This window comes from Galeopterus variegatus, unplaced genomic scaffold (genome assembly GCF_000696425.1).
Source record: "Galeopterus variegatus unplaced genomic scaffold, G_variegatus-3.0.2 Scaffold186, whole genome shotgun sequence".
Lineage (NCBI taxonomy): Eukaryota > Metazoa > Chordata > Mammalia > Dermoptera > Cynocephalidae > Galeopterus > Galeopterus variegatus.
In genome coordinates, this window is record NW_007726297.1 from 367,060 (window position 1) to 378,941 (window position 11,882).

An 11,882-nucleotide genomic window follows, 5' to 3' on the forward strand; every position below is an offset into this window, starting at 1 on the left:
ACATTGCTCACAGCTACTCTATTTCCCCAGCACCTAGCACTGTGCCTTAAACTCAAAGTGGTTTTTGCTGTTAGTAAGGGTTACTGCTGCCCAACCTCAATTTCCAAAGTCTATTCTCCCCTTTAAGTGACCATAAATGGTAACTGACTGTGGCCAACATGGACCACAGGTGTCAAATGAGACTACTACCTATTGGAAGAACTATAACTATGTAAAGCTACACAATTACGCCAGTTGTCAGGTTAGGCAAATCGTTACTAAAGCCAAAATGTTTCATTATTTTAGTTATAATAAGTTTACTAAACTTCCATTTGTATTGTCAAAGCTAGGGCTCAAACCCTTCAAACCCATTGTACAGACTGGGTCACCAGACCCTTCACACACAGGTCCACAAGCTAGGTAATTGGGAAAGGTCCCGGGAGCCGTCGGCAGGCAACATGAGTTCAGTCCTCAGCGGCAGCTGCTTACAGGTCCAGCGGTGGCCTCTTAGCGGGTCCTGGGGGCACTGGCAGCAACAGCCTCCAGCAGTAGTAGTGGCCTCCCCACGCCCATTCCCCTCCTCCCCAGGGTATCCCAGGTGTGAGAGGTACTGTGGATTAGAGCCACTCGTCCTTTATATTTAAGTCAGAACCCAAGACACCTGGGTGCACATGCAAAATTACATTAGACAATAACCAAGGAACACATGGGCACACGGGAATATTCACATCAAATGCTCAGAAAGATTCTGAACACCTGAGGGGCCATGACTATTTTCCTATATTTTCCCAACAGCTATCCAAATAAGTTAGAGAAGAAGTGGTTTAAATAGCCAAGTACTTCATTTTTTGAATACTTTAGTAGAAATTCCCTTCCCAAGGACTCCTACTCTGAAAAATCTGTTTTATTGCAAAAAGTTCTCTATTTCAAAATCTAAAACAATTATAGCATACTCACCTGAACAATTTTTGGCCTTTGAAGAAAAATCTCAGCAGGAAAATCTTGCATGATAACATCCTTCAATAGTTCACAGGTGTTCCAGATTAAAGTGTGGTTACTACTTCTCAAAGAGCTACAAAATATAGCATTATTCATTTTTTTAAAAAGCTACCTATACCAGATTCTATGAAACTTAGAAGCATAATGACTCTATTAACAATCCTTCAGGTCTCAGCTGAGACATCACTGCTCCTGAGAAATCTTTTCCCTAACCAATAAACAGCTCTGGGGAGGTGCTTCTTCCTTATGCCTATATTTTGTGATATCATAATTGCTTGTTGACTTTGTATTCCCCACTAGATACTCCTCAAGAGCAGGAACCACTGTATGCCCAGAGACCATCATAGGCTACAAAATGAGATCAACAGGTCAAAGGACACAGAATTCACTGAAATCTGCTAAATAAATTAAGGAATAAAACAGAAAAAAACAATAGTAAGTATAGAGGTAAATTCTAGGAATCAGGATCCTTACTGATCTTTCCTACTATAGGTGAATCGCTAGGACCTCCCTCTTACCCCATGCAACTTCTCTATTCTCTACCCCCTCGGCTTCTGCCCCCTCCCCCCACTGCGGGATATTAGAGTTGTTCACCCCGACCCCAAGGAACCAAACCCCTTCTCTCAGCCCAGTTCCTGTGCACCATCCACCAACCACCATCCAGAGGTGCACTCTAGAAACTATACCACCTTCTCTTCCCTAGGGACTGACTTAGAACTGACAGATCAAACAACCTCATACTCCTTTTCCATTTGTACTCTACCTTTTGAATATTTTGTTTCAAGAGAACTTACTGATGCCTTAGAAGTAGCATCATCAAATATTTAATAGCATCCACCTGTATCTGGTCCTAACTCTACCTAGCAAGTCAGTCTTTATTTTCCAGATTAGTACCCCAAAAAAGCAGACAAACTCATTTGTTGTGGCACTCACTGAAAATGCACAAAATAAATCTGGACATTAAAACACTCTCCAAACTTCTACATATCAGCTATATACTTTTGAGGGTAACAACCAATTAATATCTACTACATAAGATTAAATCAGTGGTCCTGAACCTTCTCAACAAGGTATAATTTTTCTTCTAATAGAGAGCCCATATTTTGAAATACATTCTTCAAAAAGACTGCACTTACGTTTAATTTTTCCACTTTTGTTAATCAAGGGCATAAGCAACGGCCAATCAGAGACTTTGATCAAGAGATAAAACTCATGTTGCCAGGAACTGTATAGTTTATACAATACTCCAACAAACAGAAACAATGTACAGATTGACTAAAGGCAAATAAGAATTTTCTGGCTTGCTTTTTGAAATACTGAAAATAACTCATATATGCCCATAACTACCTTCCACAGCCACTTAGCATCTTTTCCTGGTGAAAAAGTATAGTAGTAACTATCAGACTTAATGGCTATAAATGAACAAAAATACCTAAATACATCAGGCACTGTACCTTTCATTAGAGGAGAGAACATGTCTATCTGTTGTGGTCAGAGGTAGCCAAGGAAATGTAGAAAATTTCAAACACTTCACAGTATGATTTACTGTTAATGGAATAGCAAAACTTAAGGCATCAAAGTATAAAAAGATGACAGATTTACAATGTTAAGAGTAAGGCTTCACCTTAACAAGTTCCAAAACAAAGGTCATATCTTACAGTAACCTAAAATATATCAAACAAAGGTTAGACATAACAGAGCTCTTTTTTCATAATTCAAACAGAACTCATATAATATTAAAATAAGTATTAGAAGAAGAGCATTAAATACAAACCAATATTGAATGACATTTAAAATTTCAATTAAATTTTCTAATTTACCCTGTGGCTGACCAGAACATTGAGCTTAAATTTAACATAAAGGAACTGGCATTTGGAGAAAAATTTTACTTGTAGAAATTAAAATGACATAAACATAATCATATATCTAGTCATCTTCAAATATCCTATACAGTGTTAGATATTTAACCTCTATGAAGATGACCTGAAGACCATAAGATTAAAGATTAGTACTTAAACAAGATTAAAAGAAATCTGAGAAACCAACAGTTTTAAACTACCCTCATTAAAATTATTTCTTAATAGATTTTATGTTGTAGAAGATAAGGTGGCAACACTGAGGAAGAGCATCTACATAAGCCCTTTCAAATGCAAATAGTCTTTCTGCCAAATGTTTTGAAATGAAAATAAAATTGTCAAATGCAGGTAACAGTATTATTATACTCCCAAACATAACAGAGTTGCTCCTTTCAAAAGTGCTAACATAGGGGCCGGCCCGTGGCTCACTCGGGAGAGTGCAGTGCTGATAACACTAAGGCCCCGGGTTCGGATCCCATATAGGGATGGCCGGTTTGCTCACTTGGAGAGCGTGGTGCTGACAACACCAAGTCAAGGGTTAAGATCCCCTTACCGGTCATCCGGTCAAAAAAAATAAAGTGCTAACATATAAGCAGGGTTTACTTTCTAAGGAAACAGTGAGAAGCAGGTGGAGGGAAGGAAAGGCACATGTGAAGACAGGTCCAACATAAGCCATACCATCAATCCACACAAACTGCAGCTCACATAAAACAGTGTAACAAGCCCAATTGGCCTTAACATTTTCATAAGCTTCACTCAAACACCCATGTTACCAGCCCCAGAGATCTCTGCTCCCTTCAGACATTTTGCACTGTCACTCAAAGCCACGAACACAAAGAACTACTTTCTTGCCTCAAAAACAAAGCTCCCTACAAGCATAACACAACTTTTCAAGAAAGGAAAGGTAAAGTATTTGACAGCTTAACAAGTATTCTGTTCTTTCTTATGCTGTTATTCAATAAGTGAGTTTCCATGAAAGCTTTTTAATAACAGAGGGCTTCCAAATTGAGTTTATCTGAATACTTGACATCAGCAGATACACTCTTAGACATATCCTTTTCATCTCAACTATGCAGGCAATAAAATGTTAAGTTTATGCTTACTTAACCATTTCCTATGTCATCTAGGACAAGTTTTTAACTTATCTAAGCCTCAGTGTCCTCATTGGTAAAACAGTGACACTAAATCCCACTGGGACTCCGTGGAGATTCATTCATCCTTCAAAGAATATATACTCAGTGCCTGATACATTTTCAGCATCCTTCCAGATACTGGGGAAAAAGCAGTGTTCACAGATATCATTAAGCTTATAATGAGAGAGACAAACAAAAAGTAAATATATAATTTCAGAGTATGAAATGTGTTAGAAAGAAAATTAAACACAGATAGAAAGTGATCAGTGGTTAGAATCATCACAAAGGTCTCTTTTATGAAATGCCATGTGAGCAGAGACTAGACACAGCCAGACACACAAAGACCTGAAGATAAGATTCCAGGGAGAGGGTTCAAAATCAGAACTTTTTAATGAACTAGATGTTGGATAAATGGTAAAAGAAGAAAATTAGATGATACTGACTCTCTTGCTGGAGTAACTGGATGGATGGTACAATTTAGTGAGCTACAGAATAAATGAGATGATACATGGATAGCACATGGCACAATGCCTGACAAAGAATCTGTGTTCAATAAGCACTAAGTAGTACTGCCACTATTACCACCTACCTATATAGTTGCTCAAGTTCAGTTAGAATAACATAAAATTTTACCATTTACACTCTATATCCTAAACTAATTTGAGGCAACTGAAACATTTAGTTTGGTTATGAAACACTCAAGTTTGACCACAATGTCTTCATAGCAATGAGGAAAAGTACATTAATTTTCAATTTACCAGGTCAATAGGAATTACTTCCCTACATATACACACCCACTGGTCGCGAAGGCACTTCCATCTGCTGGAAATTACTTTTGTCTTGGGGGAAATATCCTGTTAAGAATTCAGGTTGTTTTGACAATTCTGAAAAGAAAAAAATATATTACTATATTATTGATTCATTATTTGCTAAAAGTGGAACTCTTTGTAAACAATAAGGTTTTCTCTTAGGTTGTGAATCATTTTAAAAACTAAAAAAATAGTCCAGTTTTTTCTCTGAATACTCTATCTTCCTAAAGAGGAAAAAAATATGAATGCTGAGCCAATTTCCAATTAAGAGGTTTTTTTCCCTCTTTCTTTTACTGTTAGGAAAATACAGTTATTTGCTGGAATGAAAACATCTACAACGTACATAAAGAATCTGAAAAATATTCAAAGATTGTTCATCTATGTTTCTTATTCCATCTCCCTCTCTTTTACTCCAATTATATAGGTCCAGATCACCTCGATTTTCACTAATACCTTAAAAAGAAGTTGTCAAAAGAGTCAAACATTATCTTTCAATACCTTTGCAATTCCCTGTCACAGGTGATTACATATTCAGCAGTTCAACTGCACTGATAATGAGAACAAGGAAAAGGCTAAAACTAAATTTTGTAATCTCACTTGCAAGGAATGAAATTAAAAGTACACAATTTAAGATTCTACTTTATTTGTAATGGCTTACGAATTGTAAAATCTATAGTTAAAAATTGCAGATTTTGGAGCCAGACAAAGCAAAGTTAGAATAGTGGCTCTGTCACAGATTAGAAAACAGGGTCATTTGGGGCAAGATACTTTACATTTCTATTCTCATCTACCAAGACTAATAACATCTCAGTCAAAGGGCTGCTTGAAGATTTAACAAGGCAGTGTGTTTAAATCAATTCATTCAGTGCCCACAAGAAAACTCAATAAATAGCAGCTTCTGTTGTTAACAGCAGTACCAATAACTGAGGTAGTAGCAATACTAGCAGCAATGGTATAAAGAAAAATATGATCTAACAGATTAAGCAATCAAAAACTTTTAAAAATACTTTTACTACTTAGTCACATAAATTGCATTAGCATGTTTTTTCTTCAAATCAATTCAAATACCTTCCATGTGCAAGGCACTATACTAGGCATTAAACAACAAGAACACAAAGAAGCAGCTACACTGCTATGCTTCATATACACCAGGCCCTATGTTAAGCACTTTACAAGCATTCTCTCATTTAATCCTCACAATTCTATGAGAAACATGTTCCCCCTTTTTTATCCCAATTTTTGGCTGAGAAAACTGAAGCCTGGAGAGATTAGGTACTTGGAGGAGTTAAGCCAAGGTCACACAACTAGCAGCAGAACTGAGACTTAAATCCACGTCTCTCTGACTCTGATTTTTTAACCTGTACACACCACTGTGTATTGCAGCATATAAAACACTTTCATTACATAATTTTTTAAAAATTTAAACATAATGGATTGTACATATCTCTGGGATACAGCATGGAATAGCAATAAATGTGTGTAATATGTCATGCTCAAAGCAGGACAATTAGCATATTTAACTTTAAACATTGTAATCATTTTTTGTGGCCCTTTACCAATTTCTCACTAACTCCCCCCTCTCCTCCCACTTTCCCACTTCTGTTGGCCTCCGTTCTGTTCTCTCCTTTTGCTTTGATTGGTCTTCATAACAAAATCATGAGCTAGGGCAGACAACATTATACCCCAATATGCAAGTATAAAGCATTTAGAACAATGTCTGATACATAATGATGAGTGCTTAATGAAAATTTGTTATAAGTGTTAAATAATCTGTCAAGCTAGTCTCACAAAAACAAAGTCACTGGCATCTTTTAGGCCTAACCAAAAAAGCAATAAATACAAATGTATCCTCCTTTGAGTAACAGTACTGGAGGGGGAAAAAAAGGTCAAAGTCATGGAAATTAACACAAGCAAAATAAGTTTCAGGAGAGTAGGAGGAATCCTTTTTTAAGTGTAATGTCCCTTTCCTTAAAATTTATCATGAAAACCAATATATTTATATTTTAACAAACAGACACCATCAAATAGATTCTAAAGTTACCAGTTTGATTGGTTTGGTCAGAAGCAGAATATAGTGCAGGAACTTCTGAAGGAAGAATAAAAAGTCCATCCAGAATGCCATCAACTTCAGCCTGTAGATTTGGCTCCAGATTAGCACGAAGCTTAGATAAGAACTCTACTGCACCAAAGTCAATCAAATGCTGGACTGCTGGGGGATACTAAAATAAGAAAATAGTCTTGAGAATAACTATAAATATCAAAATTTCTAAACTTTACCTTAAAGCAATCAAAACATGAAATTATTTTGGTATACCAGATGTTCCTTTTCTGAAAAACAAGCCTTACACTGCTCTACTCCAAAGTAAAGAATTCCTATGACTAGAACACATATTTATAGCAACGTACATAAAACACTTGATAACATTTTTGAGAGATTAGCCAAGACACAGAACACGAGAAATGCACGCCTACTCCACTGACACTCACCTTATTATCTCCTACCCCCACAAGTCAAGAGAATGCCAAATAAGAATCTCCTATGATTGTATAGTGATTTACAGTTTCGAAAGGTTAAACTTACACTTTGACATCTGACCCTGACAAATAACTATTCTCGAGATTGGCATAGGGACATAAATCTAAAAAAACAGATATGAGAAGTCAAGTTAACATGTGTGGTATTTCTTAATCATGTTCTGTAACATTATTTTTAAATGTGTTCTCTTTCATACAGACATATCTAATTTTAACACGCAAACATCAGGAAGAAAAAACAGAATGACAAATATTAACTTCCAAAGATGATTCCAAAAATCAGAAGGTACCAGAAATCAGAAGTAGTTCTGTGCTACTCCCAAGCACAGTAGACACAATGTGAGGTTCAACATCACAAATAAGAGAAAAGGAAGATGAGCAAACCCAGATGAATTAAAATTCAACATCTCTGATTGTTTTCAAATTTTTTTAAAACCCCAATTACTTAACTTTCAATATATGTTACAATTAAATAACTAAGAAACCCTCAGGAAGATGAGCAAACCCAGATGAATTAAAATTCAACATCTCTGATTGTTTTCAAATTTTTTAAAACCCCAATTACTTAACTTTCAATATATGTTACAATTAAATAACTAAGAAACCCTTTCGCGTCTGATTATTTCAAAATGATCCTACCTTAACCAATCTGTTCAAGAGGTTCAGAACTTNTCTCCTATGATTGTATAGTGATTTACAGTTTCGAAAGGTTAAACTTACACTTTGACATCTGACCCTGACAAATAACTATTCTCGAGATTGGCATAGGGACATAAATCTAAAAAAACAGATATGAGAAGTCAAGTTAACATGTGCGGTATTTCTTAATCATGTTCTGTAACATTATTTTTAAATGTGTTCTCTTTCATACAGACATATCTAATTTTAACACGCAAACATCAGGAAGAAAAAACAGAATGACAAATATTAACTTCCAAAGATGATTCCAAAAATCAGAAGGTACCAGAAATCAGAAGTAGTTCTGTGCTACTCCCAAGCACAGTAGACACAATGTGAGGTTCAACATCACAAATAAGAGAAAAGGAAGATGAGCAAACCCAGATGAATTAAAATTCAACATCTCTGATTGTTTTCAAATTTTTTAAAACCCCAATTACTTAACTTTCAATATATGTTACAATTAAATAACTAAGAAACCCTCTCGCGTCTGATTATTTCAAAATGATCCTACCTTAACCAATCTGTTCAAGAGGTTCAGAACTTCTTCTTTCATTGGAACAGATGGGAAATTGAACCATTCCAGCAAGTGCTGAAAAAGGAGCCTCTCCTGAATTAGATCAGCATAGCTGATTAAGTTGTGCTCAACCTTGCAGAGAACACTCTTGAGAGCTCGTTCCCTGATCTCGGCCAGCTGATGACCTGCCAAAGAAGTACAGCACAAGCAGCTTTATTTCCCGACTCCAACAGGCGCCCACCCAGAATTTATTCTAAAATCGTTATTTACGCTGGGGCGGGGACCGGGTAAACAATGAAATAAACAAATTTTATCAGAGGCAGGCCGCTGGTGCATTCGGAACGCGAACTGCGGAGTTTACAAAGTCCGAGGTGGGACCCTCGGGACTGTCCTGGGAAAGCCGGGACAAAAGAGGGAGCCGTCGCAGGGAGACCCAGCCGCAGACACGTGACACGACTATTTTCAGCAAGTGGCCACGATAGGAGGGAGCCTCGGGCCAGAAGCAACTCAGACTATTACCGAGTTTCCTGATGAGCCCCGTGAGGACCATCCTGTCCACTCAATCTGCCGCCGCCGGAGAATTAAAACTGCCGCTCCACGGCGTCCAGCCACAATTACCGTCCTTCGGAAACTCAGCCTGTAGGATTGGGTTCCGCGAAGCCTGATCTAACCACCCGACAAGTAAGAGGCATTCTGTGAGTTGTTCTCGCCCCCCTGCGTCTCCAGAAAAGAGCAGTCTCTCTGTAATTGCTAATATGCAGTTCCTAAACAGCTGTCTCTGTCGTAAGATGTGGAAAAAATGAAGAAGCAAACATGGGTAGAACCTGATTTGGCCGCCGCGCACGTCGGGAATTGTAGTCTTCCCCAGCCGTGCTGCCTGCACGGAGTTCCGGAAGCGCCACCGCCCCCTTCTGCCTGTAGTTCCGGCTTCCAAGCGCGGGCTCCGACACGGGCTGCGGTGGCCCCGCCTCCTGGCTCTGCGAGGGGTTCCTTTATGACCCCGCCAATCCGGTTTCTCAGCTCCCAGAACGTTTCAATTTAGAATGTAGACTATTGTCTTGTTTTGTGAGGATTCCCTCCTCCTCCTACCCCCTCCCCGACTAACAAATGACTAACCCCTCTTTAATTGTGAAATGGACCTGCAAAGTCAAGCGGCGTCCTTGGATACTAAATTCATTTATAAACAGCAAGCCACAAAAGGAGGGGAGGAAATAGTGAATACAATAGGAAAAAAGGAGGCTGCAAAAAGAAAAAAAAAAATTAAGCAATGGTAAGAGCAAGAACAAAATTAAATCTAAAATGTTGGTATTTTAGAGAGTATTTTGTCTCTGATCTTTTCAATTTCCCTTGGAAAGGGATGTCAAGGCAGGTATTCGCGTTCCTACTTTGCTAAGGAGGGAACTTAAAATCAAAGAATTACCCCACCCAAGGTCACGTCAAGTAAGTGACAGATCACTTAGATTAGAATGAAGGTATTCGCACCCAAAGTCACAGGAAATAGTTACTCTCCTAAAGAATTCATATCACCGTCTGTAGCGATTTATTCAGAGATAAAATGAAATGCTTTTTTTTTTCTCTCGGAAAAGGCGTATTTTTGCCCTTCCTCACGCTTTGGAGATGAGTTATAATATTCGGGGTTAAGTAGAGTAGGTCTGTCAGTTGTGATCATATGCATTTCATAATTTTTTTTTCTTCTGTTAATATCTGACCGACTTAAAATAGCTCGCTCTTAGCTATATGGGCTAAAATATTGCTTGGAGCACAAGTTTTGGAGCCAGACAGGCTTGGATTTAAAACCAGCTTTGGGGCCGGCCTGTGGCTCACTCTGGAGAGTGTGGTGTTGATAACACCAAGGCCACGGGTTCGGATCCCATTTAGGGATGGCCGTTTAGTGAGCGTGGTGCTGACAACACCAAGTCAAGGGTTAAGATCCCCTTACCGGTCATCTTTTTAAAAAAAACCAGCTTTGCATGCTCCTTAACTACATAATTGTTGGCCAGCTAATTAACTTTCTGGTTGTAAATGACCAAACTCTAACTCAAAAGACAAAGCAAAATTGAGTTATTTCACTCCAAAAATAATGTACCCAGCCTCAGAGATTCAAAAAATAGCAATGTTCTTTTTCTCCATCTCTTGGCTTTGCTTCTCCCAGTGTGTCTCCTCTTCTATTATAGGCAGGATTCCCTCAAAATGTAGAAAAAGAGAAGATTGTAGTCCAAACTTCCATTTGTCCATGTAATGACCCTAGAAGAAAAAGAAAACTTCTCAACATTTGGATATAAAATCCCCAATAAGAACTCTAATCAGAATCACCATTAGGAGATTTCCTGATCCTGGGTTACTCATTCATACTCTGACCAGCAGGGCAGGATATTAAAATTTTGCCAGAGTTATAGAAGACTTTCACTAAGAAAACAACAGAAAATGAAAGAAAAGAATCTTGGGCAGTGGGAAAAAAACTAAAACCTCTATACCCTCCAAACCTCAGCTTCCACAAGTTGGAATTCCCAAATTGGAATTAGAATCTACCTACAGATAGGACTGTGTGCAGAACAAATAAGATAATTTTGAGAAAGCATTTATTCCAGGATCTTTCATAATAGGTAGTTACTACAAATAATAGCACTGTTTTAGCACCCATCAAACTTAAGGATGGCTCCCCTTTCTAGGATCAAATGCAGTGTCAAACCATATGCAAATACTACTTGCAAGTGTAACGACAAGGTAGAAGCCCCCTTCATCAGAGGGGTTCTGGGTCCCAGGAACAGCCTTGCTACCTCAGTGAAGGACACTTCAAGAGTGGAGGTGCCCACAACCTTACAGCCATTTATTTGTACAGCCTTATCCAGGCAACATTTCCAGCAAAAAAAAAAGGGGGGGGGGTCCTCTTGTTGCTTTGCCTACCACGGATTTGTCATCCCTTATCCCCTGGGTGATGGAGCCACCAAAGAGTACTCAAAGCCCATCTCCTTTGAGCAGTGAGAAGCCCCAGAAAGGGGTTGATATCCTAGAACTTCCTCAAGCGTGAGGCATTTCTTCCATTTGGGAAACTAAAAACGAATTGGGGTGATCTTCCTGCATGTATTCTCCAGACCAAGAAGTTACAGCAAGAGACATAGGTGGGGGTTTGCTAAGTATAGTTTAACAAGTTTAACCATAGAAGCTGGTAACATTCAATAAGTCAAGCAAGGTGACCTTCTGTAATGCAATTTGCACAAAGGCTTGATCTAGCAAACATTCCTTTTCCCTCCAGCAGTTTTTTAGTAACTTAATATATCAATTAGTAACCTGTCTGTCTTTGAGCCAGCGACCTTGCTGTGTTACAATTTTTATCTTGCAACAGAGACTCAATAGCCTGGGGAAAATTTCCTGTCCT

At 38.3% G+C, this 11,882-nt stretch overlaps 1 protein-coding gene across 1 annotated transcript in view; it reads right to left on the minus strand.

The window, feature by feature from the left end:
* The window catches only part of RTTN (rotatin), a 179,730-nt gene extending 170,622 nt beyond the window's left edge, over positions 1 to 9,108 (minus strand). Inside the window, exons 1-6 of the mRNA XM_008564425.1 lie at positions 9,026 to 9,108; positions 8,504 to 8,691; positions 6,818 to 6,995; positions 4,762 to 4,851; positions 2,433 to 2,523; positions 937 to 1,051 (exon numbers count right to left, since the gene is read on the minus strand). Of these exons, the coding sequence (XP_008562647.1) occupies positions 937 to 1,051; positions 2,433 to 2,523; positions 4,762 to 4,851; positions 6,818 to 6,995; positions 8,504 to 8,691; positions 9,026 to 9,056 (693 nt within the window). The 5' untranslated portion in view covers positions 9,057 to 9,108. The remainder of the gene's footprint in view (positions 1 to 936; positions 1,052 to 2,432; positions 2,524 to 4,761; positions 4,852 to 6,817; positions 6,996 to 8,503; positions 8,692 to 9,025) is intronic.
* Positions 9,109 to 11,882: the final 2,774 nt, after the last annotated feature.